The 16,732-nt window shown below is 39.0% G+C and overlaps 1 protein-coding gene across 1 annotated transcript; it reads right to left on the bottom strand.

Annotated features, from left to right (window-relative positions):
- Positions 1-15,478, bottom strand: vapal (VAMP (vesicle-associated membrane protein)-associated protein A, like). Its single transcript, XM_046052392.1, has 6 exons — positions 15,300-15,478; positions 8,897-9,049; positions 5,936-6,039; positions 4,428-4,508; positions 2,245-2,424; positions 1-926 (listed from the first exon to the last, which is right to left on the bottom strand). Exons 1-6 carry the CDS (start codon positions 15,355-15,357, stop codon positions 765-767), a joined length of 738 nt encoding a protein of 245 aa, XP_045908348.1. The 5' UTR covers positions 15,358-15,478; the 3' UTR covers positions 1-764.
- Positions 15,479-16,732: the final 1,254 nt, after the last annotated feature.

The following is a 16,732-nucleotide window of genomic DNA, read 5'->3' as shown; positions in this document are numbered from 1 at the left end:
TCGAAACCACACTCTCATTTTTATTTTTTCAATGCTTAATACCATGGGACAGGATTTTAAGAATGGAGACCTTATTTCAGTCAATATTTGCCTCAGAATGAATATATCATTTGTATATATAATAATAATAATAATAATAAAGTCTGCATTGGTGTTGTGAGGAAAAGGAAAGGACAGAAATGTACAGGGAGGAGGCACCTATATCTGCAGCTGGACCTGAACGTTCCAAGACAAGTAGTAGAAATTACAAACTGAACAAATTACTTCAGAGGCAATCCAGCAACAGGTAGCAAGGTCTTTTTGATGGAAGTTATTTCCTTTTTTGTTTAAAAGGATTTAAAACAACATTTACAAGACACCTAACATTCCATTCAATTCCTAATAAAAACAACAGAGAGAGAGAAAAAAAAGATCTAATGTTTTGACTGCCTCTTGCCCATGGTTCACTCTAGGTGCAACTTCCATGTTGACTCATAGTATACAACTTTCATTGTCCCGGCACATTACCTGTAGCCCTCAAAAAACAGAAAACAAAAAAGGGAGCAATCACTTTTTTGTCGCCTTTCTTTTCTCAACTCTCTGTGTACTAACGGTGTGAGATTGTAAAAAGGCGACGCCTTCGAATGATGCTGTACAGATGTGTTCACTGTAGGCCACACTACCAATGATATGGCAAAGTCAACAGAAAGACTTCTCGGTTTTTCCAGGCCTGTTTCATTCCGGAGCCGGGGCAGGGGGGATACGGCCGGCATGCATCTCCCAGTCTACAAGATGAACTTCCCTAGGAAGAATCCGATGAAGATGGCCGCTATGACGACAAGGAGGGAGGGCAGGGAGGCGGTGCTTGCTTCTCGGCCGAGGAGACTAGTTGAGTTTGATGTCATGTGGTCTGAGCGGGGTGTCTTTCTCATTCTAATGCCATCATCCTGCAACAGAGGAAGTCAGCAGATCAGTACTGCACGGGTCTCTAGAGTCAAAATCCTCACCTAAGGTTCTCTGAAGTACTTTGCTGGCCAGCCCTCACATTGGGCACCGCTCTGTACAGATTCCAACACAATTCATCCAATCAAGTAGAAGAAGTTTAAATCTTTGAACTGAGTGTCTAACATCCTGAAAATGTCCTCTCTTGGTGGATGCTTGCAGCTGATCAAAGAGAAGACATTCCTCATTGATTTCACCATCACATATGTATCTGGCATTAACTGAAGAATTCCAGCTACATCTTCTGTTTAATCTAATTGCAGTGTAAATGTTTGGAATTCCAACATTTTTCCTACAACTGATTTTTTAAATGTCTTCTGACACATGTTGTAATCTTTTGGCAACTGTGTCAATTTTTCAGCCAGACCATATAAGCATGGTTTAATGGGCTCTTCTCCAATAAAGTGAGGCTTCGTTGCCTTGGCCATGTTGAGCCTGATTAGATGGGATGCCTCCAGCGCAGCTCTGTTCTCTTTGTATGTCTGGTGGATGTGAGTAGGCATTACTATCAAAAAGAATATTCATGAAGCTGCCATAAATGTAAAAAAAAATAAAATGAATGAATCCAACAATAACTCATTTTTTCACCTGCAAGGGAGCGTTAATGAAATACCTAGCAAACGTTAACTGTTAGTGACAGAGTTAGCCAACTTACCACCAACAAGACAAACATTTTTCTGTGAGCATTACTCTTCAACTGTTGAACTGCAGGTGCCTTGAATGCAGGCGTCAAATCATTTTATTGCGTCTGAAGCTTTCATTATGTAACACAGCGGGCACTCAGTTTGAGTGCTTTTACAAAACCACAATATATGTATATATTTTTACACATTTTGACATAATTTAAATACTGTCCTCATTCCGAATTCCTCAAATACAGATGCTTTGAAAGAGCTAGAGATGAGAAGACATTCTGGAGGAATCTTGAGGAAAGGAGATTCACTGTCACGCAACGTGTTAAATGAGGGCATTTACACACAGTAATTACATGCTACATCTGTATCTCTTATAAAGCTTGCATTGTGATTAGATCTGAGGTATAAACGCGGTAAAACATACAAATAAAATCTGGCCAACTTGTTTAAAGGTCACCAAACTCAACCTCTATAGACTTAACATCCACTCCAAGTCACTTATTTTCTCTTTGAGTTTCATTTTGCTTTAAAACTTGGATTTATCCAATAGTAAAAGCATTAGAATGAAAAGCACAATGAAACCATAAAGTAAATCAGGTCATGAGTGTTACTTATCAACACGTCTAACCTTTAATTGTCGGTTCTCCTCAACCAGCTTGTTCATCTCAGTTTGCAGCCTCTTGCACTTCTCCAGCACTTTCTTCATCTCTGTATCTTCCAGTGAGCCAGAGAGGGGCGCCGTGGCTGCTGACGGGTCGGCCTTCGCAGAGTTCATCACCGGGGCTGCTTTGGTCGCCTCCACGTCATTCTGCCCGACAAGCAGAGGGAAAGAGAACCACTGAAGTGAAATCCAGCATGCCCTGAGCTAAGTAGGGAGGTTAGCCTCGAGACGGCAGACTGTGCCAAAGAAAGGCAGCCTTGTCCGAGGTCCAGAAGCTCGCAGTGCCAGATCAAAGAGACCAGGGAGGAAATGCGTCCCTCCAGAAGTCATGTTTGATGTGGCTTTGTTTGGTGGGACAGACAACATGACGGCATGGGGAAATGAAGGGCTTTGTAATGGGAATACAACTACTGTGTTGTAGATGGAGGTTGATAATCAGTACACAGACAGGATATGATGTTCTTATCCCCTGTGCCACAAGCCAAGGGCAAGCATTACAGAAGTCTGTCAAGACCCAGGTCATCTTTGAACCATCTGACACTAAACAAGTGCCACAGCAAATGTCAAGATATCCCATTCATCATTAAGCTTACAGAACAGTGGGTTTGCTCCTGTAACTGGGGTTATCACGTGGGAACCTTTGTTCATAGATTTTAATAATATGTGCATATTTAAAACATCCCCCACAATGAATTTTGTCTAGTAATAAAAGCTAGTAATAATTACTGCAGTTTTTTTTAATACTTTGAGACACACACACAATGTTGCTGCTAAAAATGGATCAGGGTTTGATACCCAACTCTTCTTACACACCACCATTTCCACATTACTACATTACACCTTATAATACATCTCTATTTATAATGTTAGCTACTTTATGTGTTGCATATTATATACATGTTGCACATTATATACACATGTTACACGTGCCAAAGCAGAGAGCAGATATCGTACCGACTCAGCAGTCCACACTGCTTAGTGTAAGCTAAATCTGGCTGGCCTTGGAGGCATTTTCACCTGAACTGTGAGGGCCTGCTGAGCTGTCCTGCAGCACTGCTTATCTAAATCCTGATTACACTGAGAGCCCATTAATACACACTCCCAGTGTTCACGGTCACCAGTCTACTGAGTATAAACTAATGCAATCCATTACAACAGCCTACAATACCTAACCCTGTAACAAACCCTATCTTTGTTCAGCTTATAATGTTTCGTTTTTTGTTGACAACTCTAGTGAAGTTGGTGTGTCTCGGGTAGGACTACGGGGATTGACAAAACATTACATTTAATGTAATGCAGTCCAATACACCACCACTAGAGTCATACTGAGAGCCATGTTGAGGTCTCAAGTCTAAACTAGTCTTAGCCATTTTAAAATGTTAGCACACTACACTGATTGATACCCGACTGGAAACAAGTGGGTGGAGCAGTAAACACCCACATCATTCAAACTGTTCATCTTTTGAAAGTGCTTCTGTCTTTGAAAGGGTTTCTCAGCAGCTGCGCTCGGGCTTGATGTAGGCGGCAGGTGATGTTAGCTGCTAAAATGCAAAATGCCGTGCAGAAGGCTGCGGTTTTTGTGCTCCACAACAATTCGATGCATGCAAAGAATTTACACAATCATTTACATACTATGCAGTGTTAATTTTGATTTCGTCAAAGAATGTCAATATTGCTTGTAAATTTCAACAGTTACTTGAGCAGCTTTGTGTGGTCACATGAAACATTGGAATTAAAATTCGAGCCACCTCTCATATTTTTGGCTGTTACATTTTTTCCCTGGCAAAAACTGATATGACATAGTATGACACAATTAAGTAATTTTGGTGAGGCTTTGGAAGAAAACAGCTGATCATTTATAGAGTGTGGAGAGTAAGTAATGCAAATTACAGGGGAGAAGAAAATATATATTTTTGCACCTGGAACAGGGTGCCTTGGCCAGTTTTTCCACTAGAACTCGCTTTCTGACTATTTGACATTACAGTGGTGGATTTTTCCTACATTTTTGCTTTTATGGAAAGCTTTGGTATGATGGACATTTTCAAAGTTGAACATTCAACATAAGTTTATCAGCGAGAGAAAAAAATAAATAAATGGTTATGATTTAAATTATGTGGAAATAAGAAGTTTTGTGCAGCAGCGCCTCTTACCACTTTATCGTTTTCAGAAGGCAGCTCGAAGACACATCTCAGCTTGGAATCCATGAGATCATCGGGTTTTGCATCTCTCCACTGGTGGAAATGAAAAATGCATGTTATCCATCAAGTCAAACTGCTAGCAGCTGGAACTTATCCACACACTATTATTAACAGGCCATGCAGCCTTCAATCTATGGACGTTACATTAACATAAAACATGCACAGCTTCATTCTGTCTCATTGTCTAACACAAAATAGCCACAAACGGTCATAAGTGTGCATTTTCTTGTTTGTTTTAGGGTCTTTTTTTAAACTTTTTAAAATAATTTTATACTATCAGTGACAAAGGACGCTTGTAATTAAAAGTGCTCATAAAGCACAGGATTGCTTTATGGATTAGTAAAAGAAACAAGTGACAGGTATCACACTGAAATGCAAAAGGGTTGAGTCGTGCCTTGGAACTACTTATCTAATAAAACAATTAACTTTATTAGATTCCAGGTTAGTTATCAGAACCAGTCAGACCTTTGTTCCTCTACATTTCCTGGGTTTTGTTTCTCATTCAAGACAAGCTAGTTCATGAACAGGACTACTGGTTATGTGCATGTTTCACTGATTGACTTAGCCTTTGCTGTCCTCTGGTGGACAACAGGAGAATGAATCTCAATTTATTTGACATTTCGTCATAGCCATATCCAAGAAAAGTAACCAGAAATTAACAGGGGACTACTGATTATTAAAAAAAAAAAAAAAAAAAATCAGTAAGAGCAGGTTTATTAGCCAGAATATTTAGCCATGTAAGAGTGGATGCAATTTGATTCTGAGGAGTTATGATGTATGGATAGGACTCTTTAATTCTACAGTAATATTACACACACACACCCCCCCCCACCCCGCTGACCAATTAATCTGCCTTCGTAGTACGCCCGTCAGGATGTAGTCAGGACCTTATTTGTTTTCTCCCCCATTTTTTTGTGCACTTTGTAACATGAAGCATATTCTGAGCTGTCCACAAGAGTTTACTGTAAACTGTGACTAATCCAGAAGCACACAAAACATTGTGGTTACATGGGGACTTTAAAATCCAGGGGGAAATCAGGTGACTTATCTGCTCTTAAATAATCTGATAAAAATCCTTCCCATTAAAAACCACTGAGCCTTTTGTTTAGACAAGTGTTAAAGCTGCAACTGGTTTGGGTTGTTTATTTTTGTGGGGGCGAGCTGAGTAACATACCAAATACTGTGAAGCACACAGAGATAATCCCATGTAAACTGGTTTCTTCCACAAGAAAGGGCATCTGTTTGTTTAATACAGTGTAACAGGTATGGAAGCAAACACACGCTGAGCATCAACTTCAATGCCTCCGATTTCTGATGGCGTATGGATTTCCAAACATTAAAATTGCTAGGGACTCAACAACTAAACTGTTATGAAGTGAAAAGTAGGTACAATTTTAAACAACATCTTTGCTATAAAGTTAAAAAAAAATAATCATCAAATAAATAAATCAATCACTCACCAATGAATCCATGTCGGAAACATTCGGGGGAGCAAAAATCGTTTGCACCATGAATTTGTGTTTACTTTTCTCATTGGGGTCATAGTCGAAGGGCTGTAGCATAACTGTAAACGAAAGATGAACAATGTTAAAACATTTGACCAAAGACATCTCTACACAGAAAAATGATTACCTAAATATTCAGACCCCAGGCATCTATCCCCTATGACAACACACTACGCATGTTTATTTTATTTAACTGTAATTTAATTCCTCATTTAGCAGACGCTTTTATCCAAAGCGATTTACAACTGTCACACACCGCTGGTTATGTATTTTGATCAGGGACACACTGGTGGAAACATGTGTCTTTTCCACTGTACCATCGACACTCAAATGTTATCTACCTACATTTAATATGTTCTTTATGCAATGAGGCAATTTCAAGTCAGTACATTTGATCCACACTGAAGGCCAAAGGCTGATGTCCGATCACTGGTTAATTCTAGCATCACCTATCCAATTTCAAGAGGATGTTGTTTATTTTCTAAATTTAATTCAGTGAATATAAAACCCAAATGTCATTGTCCACTTAAAGTGATACAACATCCAAAATGTCATTAGCATCAAATTGTCTCTCCTGTGTAGCCTTGATGGGTGTGTCACTTATAATGTACAGTGGTAATATGTTTTCAAAGCAGCTGCTTAATCACTACAATAATATCAAGCAAGAAACAAGGCAGTGTATTTGGCCTTATTCTGGAGAGGAGAGGTGGAGGATGCAGCAGGAGTGGTTTTAAAGCTTTCTTTGGATATTTTTAACTTTTTCACCCCAATGTGAATGTTACCATTGAAGTACATTGCAACTTACATAAAGTCAACCTGGGTACAGTCGTTGGAGGAAACCTGACATGTTTAGTCACCATTTTAAGACAATTTTAAATTAAAAACACCTAAAACATTGCCAAAGACAATTTAACAAAAGTAATTGTCCTTAATAAGATCCCACCATGAAGAAGCTGAGTTACAGCAGCCATATTGAGTCTAGTTTGACCCTAAAAAGCAGAATAGCAACCTACATTTTGCTAGCAGCTCCAATTAAAATGTTTTCACCATTTTCTTCCCCCTCCCAGAGCTGTTCCATAATTATTCCTGTTTTCATGCTATGGTCCACATGTAGGGGTATTTAATCTGAAACCAGTGTTTGTGTGACTACTGCAATAAAAACTGGTTTAAGCAGTTCTTGTTAGGGCCCAGCAACAGCCAATCAGCTGAATCAACACAATGAGGTTTGGATTTAAGTAACCTAATCAGACAATAGTGTTTACCTGGGCTCCACCTTGCTCACCTTACTGCCATCACTGCATTGTTATGCATCATGGATTACTGCTGTGTTTTTAAAAAAAAATAAAATAAAATAAGGAAGGTAGCCAGGTAAGTGTCTTATTTGTTTTGTTACGCAGAGACACATTTACAGAAATCCTGTCAAGTCTATTTTAGGACTTTAATATATCTTCCTCTTCAGCATCTGCTTTTTGGAAATGAGACTTGTCTCTTTGCAAGATGCATTATGCAGTGAATATTTCCTCAGCCTAATGCGGCATTCAGACCAACCGCAAATTTTCTCCTGACGCTTTCCTCGCGTGAGTACATTCGCTGAAAGTGTTCACACACACACAACGCGAGAAGGCAATTTTAAACGCGATAAGATGAATAAACACAACTCGCCATTACAACAACTGTATGAACCCAAAGTAAACACTTTGCTGTGAATAAATAGCAATAAACGGATCAAACTTATGCAGAAATAACTACAACATGATTCTTTGTCAGGTCTGTCAGCAAGACAGCAGGACAACAACTTCTAAAATGTTTGTTTTCTGAATGGAGTTTGGATCAATCAGGGCTACGCTATGCTAACTTGGTCACAGTAAAGTACAATGATAGCTGGAATAAAGTTACAGACACATGTTTTCTGAACTCACCAGGTAGTTCAACCTCCTCGTTTTCTTTTCTCCAAGTAATGTCCAGTTTTTATATAAATATGAAGTCATAGTCCGACAGAGCTAACGACGCTAACAACAACACTGGAACCGGATGTGCACGGAAGCTAGCTGCTGAGAAGCTCCAGTGAAGACAAATCAAAGTCAAAGTAAAAAGCTAATTTAATAAAAGCAGTTAACTCCGAGCTCCTCCCGCGAGTAAACAGCGTAGTTGTGAGAGCAGAATCCGACCGACTACAGGTGTTTATTTGTCCAATGGTCGCAGCGCTGCTCCCTGCTCCTCTCCCAAGTTTAGCAGCTCTCAGCCAGCCAGCAGATTTTCAATCCCCCGCTCTGCCCGGCCCTCTCCACACATCGCTCTGAAGCCTCGGTGACGTACAGACAATCTCAACACTTATAGGCTATCGTGACTCAGCTTTTCGCTTCAGTTGAAAATATTCAACTCACGCAAATTCCTTCGCGTCGCCCGACAGGAAATCGCAGTTCTACACGTCTTTGCATTGATTTTGTTTGCAAACTCACCGCCCCAAACACTCACTTCGCTTTTGGTCTGAAAGCACCATTAGGTGACGGAAATGTATATATGTTACTGCTAAAATACTATATTCCAGTACCACCTTGCAGTATTTAACTGACCAAGTGAATATATTGTGCAATTTTAAACGAGAAAAGGAAAGTTGTTTGTAAATTACTAAATTTGCCCAAACAAGTGTCCAGTGATGGTGTAGCGGTACAGCCCTACTCTACAAGTGGCATATTGGTCAGTTTCTGTCCACATCCAAAATGTACACTACACCACATGGGCCACATCTGGAAACTGCTTCCACAAATCACAGCTTCAAATAAGCATGTGGCCTTGTTGACCTATGACCCGACTCGTGCTAGCCCTCACAGATTTCCCACTGTCTCTCTGAATTAGTGACAACATTTTGTGGGCCTATTCACTGAACTTAGGGGGAAAAAAATAATAAAAACTTACCAGAGATAATGACAGTTGCTCCGGGATCGATCGCGCCACTGTTTGGCCGTACACAGTACCTGCGCGGCGCAGTTGTCTTCACTTTGAAACACACTCTTCTGTCAGAAGGGTTCTTCAGTTTGAGGTTGGTGGTAACTACATCTGTGAAAGGACCTGATGGACAAACACGTGCATTATTACTTCCGTATTTATGAGTACACCCTTCTCCTGTGGGGTACACAGTCATAACTGCAAGTGACTAAAATATTCTGGACAGCCATATTTCTCTAAAAGAAAATATACAAAGCAGTGCAGTCCTCTGCTTTTGTGTTTTTACTATGATTAACCACTGAAATAACATTGTTCTGGCGGCACACCCTGCGCTAGTTGCACCAAAGCAAAGCTGAAGGAGAAATTCAAAATTATTTGCTGCTGCATGAAACAAAGACATTTTCAGGATAGTTTTACTGTAAATATTCTAAAAACAGGGGATAGAAGAAAAAACAGTAGGCTGGACAACACTGATACACTAGCAGATTTACTTTATACATATCACATATGACTTAAAATTTACAAGTATGCTAATGCTTGTAATTTGCTTGGTTGGAGAATTACTAATGCTTTTCCGCTACTTCCAACTCATTTGTAAGACATGCTGTGCATGGTTTAAGAGCACCTTGTTTAAGGAGATGCTTGTCCTTTAAAACTGTGGCCTTTTGCAATATTAAAACTTCATCTTGAAATAATTTGTCAACTATATATACATATATATATATACATATATATATACATATACATATATACATATATATATACATATACATATACATATATATATACATATACATATACATACATATATATATACACACACACACACACACACACACTTGCAGGGGTATTAGTACCAGTGTTAGAGACATTCAAATGTCCAAAACCACCTGAACAAATTACGTTCCCCCCAGATGGCTAATTTCATATAGATGTCACATGTTCATATTGGAAATTAAGGTCTTGCACTACTCAGGTCTTATATCAGGAGATCAATAGATAGTCCTCCATCTTGTGACAGATTGGTTCAAATTAGGTCGTTAACCACAGACAGCACCATCCAGCTTTGATGAGCCATGTCACGTCGAAAACACAAATTGAAGCCAAGTCACAGATACCCAAAACTCGATCAGCACAATTAGCCTGGGAGTCTGGATAAACATATGTCCCATGATGCATGTTAGCTGACATTATAGCATGGGTGTTCTGGGTGAGGTCTACTGATTTTTACTTGATACACTATTTTCTATTGTAATTTTACCAGGGGTATTTACCAAATGTAGTGTGTTTGAAGGCAACCTCTTGATGAAAAACTAGAAATGTTTGGACCTTGACCGCCAAGGGAGCGCACTAATACAAACTTTGTTTCCATGTCTGTAAGGGTAGATCATCTCATGCATATAAAAATTTCAAAGTATTGGGATTTTCCCCCGTTGCATTCTAAGCTGGCGATCCAGGGGAAGAAACAGTTGTCAAGTAACAACCTATTTAATAGGGGACAACTCACAACACATGTATTACAACAATACATGGAGCGTGCAGTCGTTATTGACGAACAGTTATGTACAGCATGCTAACCTCTACAACCCAGCTGTATTCTAATGCTAACAAAGCTCTCCTTATTAGCCAGGCCCCTTCCATGCTTGCTAATAACTTTAGACGGCATTGTGTTGGGACAGGTGCGTGGACAGGTCCCCTTTCAATATGTTTGTGACAGAGAGGGAGCGAGAAAGCAGAGGTGTTGAGCCAATATATATGCTGCATGCAGCTGTACAATAAAATATGATTTTTACTCATTTTTAATTGTTAAAAATAAAAACAAATTCAAAAAAAATCAATGTGGCAGTCAGCGTTGATATTTATTAAATGTTTTATATTTTCTTATTGAACTGAAATTTTATTCATCCACCATGATTACAAGCTCTTTCTGATGACAAAATGTGCATAAACAGTAAAACACAGAATTCAGAGAAATTTAAATGCAAAACACAGAACTCAAGAAAAATAAAATGGAATCTGAAACGGACTTTACAGAGCCCTACATGGACAACAAACAAACAGAGCAAGTTGTCAGGCCGTGGATCAAAATTGACTGGTTGGGCTTAATACAGTTTTATTTTGGACTGAGATATGAGGTTATACTCTGGCTGTTTTATCTTTGACATCCCTTATATGTATTCTAATTCGTTCTTAGGAATGCCAAATTACATTTATTCATTTAGCTGACGCTTTTATCCAAAGCAACTTACTATACACGTCAAAGGTCGCACGTTGTCCAAGTGTCTTGTTCAGGAACACACCGGTGGATAGGTCACAGTGGGGGATTGAACCCAGGTCTCTCACACCAAAGGCATAGTCTTATCCACTGCGCCATCGCCACCCAAATAATAAGTCAGGTAAAGGTATCAAATGTTTTACCTGATAAGTGTGAGGTTCAAAAGTTTAAAATGCCTTTTATTCAATTTGTCACCTAAACCAATAGTATGACAACATTTTAAAATAAACTTAGTAAATAATCAACAGGTGTCTCTTGTGCCATGACCTACATGACTAGTTATCTTAACACATAATACGTTCAATTTCCTTTATGATCAACTGACTCACAGTATGATGGTGATTTGCCTATAGTACTGCTTTGCATTGTTCTCATACAGAAAAACATGGAAAACACCCAAGAACTAAACATTCAAATATTCCTTCTACTTTCCATACTTTTTACAGCGTGGTTTGTAGCTCTGCAGTTCACAAAGCATGCATTCAGCCCTCCTTCACACCCAGTACTTGGAGAGATAAGAAGCAATGCATGACCAGATTGGAGTGGCTCCACCCAGCTAAAGCTAACATGTGGAGTTATGGTGATGGCTGGGGTGTTTTCAACAGAGGTGTGTCACAAAGGCATTCCTACAAACCTGAAAAACCTTGTCCTTGGCACTGTGCCTGCAACATCTGATAGGTCTGTGAACAATCTCTGCCTCCAACATCGTAGTTTTCCTGTATAAACGTTTTTGAAGCAATCGATTCATTGTCAACTATTAAACTGAGCGCCTAACTATTTTGAGAAAAGATTAATCCATTTAAGTAATTAAATGTGAATATTTTCTGGTTTCTTTATTCCTCTGAAGTAAACTGAGTGTCTCTGGGTTATGGATAAAACAAGAAATCATCTTGGGCTTTGGGAAACACTTAACAGTGAAAATAGTCATTAGTCACAGCCCTATTGTCCAACCTGATGTTGGACTTGGCTGAAGCCTTTCTGATGTCCTGTACCTGCTGTTGGCACTAACACAAAACAAATGCTTTTGGCTAATGCACCATACATGCAAAATTATCAAGGGCAACACCTGCTCTTTAAATGAGAAAGACTAAGGAGGTAAAAACCCAGACTCAACTTATTTATCAAACCCTCTTCTGTCACACAGACTCAATATAAACATGCAGACCTAAGACAAGCAAGTAATTGCTTCAGCAAAAAGGAATTTAAGGTGGATTAGATGCATTTCTACACAGTGTGTTTTATATCACTAAAACCAAGGCAGATAAAACACTGGAAAACAGTTGTGCGCATCAGATATACACCCACATTGCCTAACTCTGAGATGCCACCTTTGCTCAAACAGCGTTAGCGTCTCTCTCATCTCGTTGCATCTATGCTGAGTTAGGGTCCCCCAGGCCAGTCCTATTCTAAAAATACCAGCCAAGGAAAGAGGGCTGCCCCCTCTAGCTTGCTGGAGGAATCCCAGCAGAGGCTCTAAAACAGACCTGCTCTCAGATACATGCAGACAAATTTAGCTTGGCCTCTGTGACAGTAAAAGGAGCTGTGGTCATCTTCCTTCTCCTCATATTGCTTCTCAAAGACCGAATAGAAACCGTTTCACTTTCCTCTGTGTTCCTCCTAAAACTTTCAAATCAGTGATCCTTTCTATTTCAATTAAGCAATTTGATCATTCTAACATTTCATGCCGGTTCATACCGGGGGTAAATAGTAGGTCTGGGCCAAACGTACATACACAAGATCTTCGAAATCCGGACTATTCAAATTGTACGCTGGTGCATCTTTAAGTCTGCTTGCTAGTTATCCTCCTACTAAGCAGAAATACCAGATATATTGGCAACTGTTTTGCATTTGATGATTTACATCAAATTGATTTACATTCATTTCTCACACTTTAGATTACACATTTCGTTCTTGGAGCAGTAGAACAGAATCGGTTTTTGATTAATGAGTACCAATTAATGATAATAAATATCAACATCCTCTTTGTAATAAAGTTGCAATTTGGTCAGACATCCATTCCAGTATACAAAAAGGGTTTAATCTGATAGGAGAAAATTTAAACCGTGTGACTGATCAGTAAACACAATAAGCCAAATTAGAGTAGACCAGGTCCATGACCAAATTATGATGGCGCATGTCTCTGCCATCAGACTAAATATCAATATCAATTTAAGGGTTCGGTTTAAGGACAAACACTCATTTAAGTATTTCATTTAACGCTTGACCCCCTATTTAAAATATTTCTATATATCAAAAAAAAAAAAAAAAAACAAAAAAAAAAAAAAACACCCACAGACATCAACTGTCACTATTTTAATTGTTTGACTGAAGATGATGACCATTGACCTGTTGCACAAACTAGTTAAACCAAAGTTGGATCAGTTGCTTATTGCTCAGGATAAAAGTCAGCTAACATTATACCTAGCTATTTTTAAACTATGCTATGCAAAAAGCTCTATTCACCACAGATCCTGCACCCAATGATGCAGTCACAGACTTAACAGTAGCAGAAAAAATAAAACACTTCCTGATTTGAAAAATTTCAAGAGTTTAATAAAGCTCAGAGAATGATTAGGGGGTTGGGGTCAATGTGAAGCCTTCTTGCTTGTCAGCCTGTGGTACCATCAAGTGTAGAATCTACTATGTAATGGCATATAAGATGTGACAAATCAGTTTCACATACAACAACTCATCACTAAAACATCTCAGTATTTATACCTCACCCAAAGCTGGGTCTGGTATTTGGACTGGTGCCCTTTCTAACAAACCTGTCAAGTCCAGGCAACAATTAGTGTCCACTCAAACCTGCTTCTAACCAACAACTAGCCTCTTAGGATCAAGACAATAGGCTCAACAATGCTTGGTTCTTTGACAATGGTAACGTTACATTCAGCAACAATAAAACATCGTTTCACTGACAATAATACTTGCAAAAGACACAGAGACATGTACCGCGGACAAATACAAAAAAAATGCAGAGAAGAATTCTGGGCCAAAATGAATAATGGTCACGTTACACAGTTCAACTTCTGGAATTTGTTTTACAATACCATGGCCTTGGCAGACTAGCTAGACTGAAACTTGTACGTACATCAGCACAATACAGGGTCACTGTAAAATCATATAGATGTTACAAACTAAAAACTACATCTAAGAGTGAAGCGACAAGATAAGGTTGGTATGTCTGCAAAATGTAAAAACAAGACAGTCTATTGTTGGACAGTAGCTAACAATGTAGCTCCATATCAACTTTTTCATTAGCAACATAGCCTAGCTATCATTAGCCAATGGTTAACTGACACATCAGTGAACGTTATCACTGCCAGGCAAGCAATCAGTGGTGACCTAATGTGTGGATTACTTTGGTTTCCTATGAATTAGTTGTGAAAACAATTATGTAACGTTAGAATATTTTACTTCATATGGAAGTTAGCTAACTGGTTAATGGCCTTGGGAGAAACGAAATAAGCCAAATGTTGCTGAAGACTGTGTGTTGATTGTTAGCGTTACAGGTAGTTAACGTTAGCTAAGTTTGTCATCCCAACTGTCATTCACTTTACAGCTTGACATGGCATAGTGTCTGCCAGAGGTGTGTCAGGTTGGACGTTAACGTTACGTTTGTCAGTAAATAAAGTAAATTTCCTTTCATATTACGTCCAGGTTGTGAGCGGTAACAGTTAAGAATTTCAGGGAATAGGCTGAGCCCCAAGGAAACACTACTAGCAACAGCATAACGTTAATAGCTAGCTTATGTTGCTGATCAAGTCAGGGCACGGGCAAACATGTTGCGTACTTTAATTCCGTTTTACAACCCCTGGCAGTCGCCCCACATCCCCTCTTTGTTAGGTGTTGTCAGATAGCTGGTCGCGAATGGCAGGCGGTCAAGATGCACGCCACGCCGGCTATCCACGTCACTACAGTGCGAGGATACAGCGGCCCGTCTTGTCCACGGCTAACTTAAAATGGCGGTGAACGCTAGCTAGCTTGCTAGCGACGAAATTCGCTTGAGAGAGTGTGAAATCTTTTCAGTCAGGTAATTCTCCACCACTACTCGCTGGATATTTCACGCGTCAAGAAACTGATCAAAGATTTACCTACCTTTAAACTTGAGGTCGTATGCAGGGTCAAGAACAAGGATCTGATCCAACTTTGACATTTTAGCTGTGGGGATGCACTTGATTTCGGTATCGGGGAAAAACTGACAAGTGGAAATCCTAGATCCCCTGCCACTACTGAGTCAAATGCTGACTGAGCTCTGCGAACGAGCATGTGGCTACAAATACTTGAACGCGCGAGCGCACAACCCTGTTGCGCGCCCTCGTGGCTCAGCAACTGATGTGATTATAGGATCGTAAACTAGTTACACTGCCTGTACCCTGAAATACTTGGGAGTAAAAACATGTTATAAAACGAGTCGAGCCCTGACTTGACCCTTGCCTAGTTAAATGTAACTTACTTGGTCTATATTTGAGACTTAAATACACACCATGGGGCTATTTTGTACACAAAAATTGACATATTAGTTTTCTCCTTTCACTTTAAATGGCTTCCTACACTTAAAATCACATGTTGGCAACACTTGGTAACTATCCTATATTGGACTGGGCCTCGCTTGATACCAATGAGTAGTTTTAAGGGAGGTCCTTAAATACAACCCATACAATAAAAATAAATTTCAAAATATATCATTTTCAAAAGTTAAGATATCCTTGCTTATTTCCTATCTTGTAGTAGTGCCACTCCTGGCAGAATTGCTAAATTTCATGAGGGATTTTGGGACATATTCTATTCTCACAGGAATGTTTTTTAAAATGCTACATTTCTGACTGATATCAGCCAATATCAATATTTTTAAAAAATTGATTAAAATGTTGGGCAGTATTTTTTTTTTATATGAATATGTAAGTAAACATTTGATAAAGATCCCTTAAATTTGGTTCATTAAAGACGTGTGACCAAGTTATGCACTGAGTGGGATACTCTACAGTTAAAAAATAAAGTTGTCAGTCAATCTAGTGGATAAGCTATATACACTAACACTGTTTCTAGATGATCTCAAACATATCTTTGACATTCCTGTACTGCAATTTCTTGTTACATATCAGGCAACATCTAGGCTATGCCGATTATATTATATTATACTATTACTATGCTATATACTATTATATCTGTAATAATATCACCCTGCCAATTTATCGGCCAGGCTATACTTCACTCCAAATGAACAGAAACTTTTCTGAAACTAACTAAAGGCGTAAGTTTTATATTTATTTACAAAAACTGACAGAAGTGATTTTTGCCACTTTATTCATAAACTCTCCCACACTTTATTAATAACTAAGTTGACCCTCCATAAGAGCTAGAGTCCTGCTGTCAATTTCAAACAGCACATTATCAACACATAATTTAACACATATTATGTTGATGTTCTTGAATGTCACACATTAGGATGAACTCACCAACAAAGATGGGGATGTAATTAAATGTAGGATTTAATAGAGCTAGGTAGAAAAAATATAAGCACAAATATA

The sequence above is a fragment of the Micropterus dolomieu genome, linkage group LG06 (assembly GCF_021292245.1).
Source record: "Micropterus dolomieu isolate WLL.071019.BEF.003 ecotype Adirondacks linkage group LG06, ASM2129224v1, whole genome shotgun sequence".
Lineage (NCBI taxonomy): Eukaryota > Metazoa > Chordata > Actinopteri > Centrarchiformes > Centrarchidae > Micropterus > Micropterus dolomieu.
The sequence above is the reverse complement of the archived record's forward strand: the minus strand, read 5'-3'. Positions and strand labels throughout refer to the sequence as shown.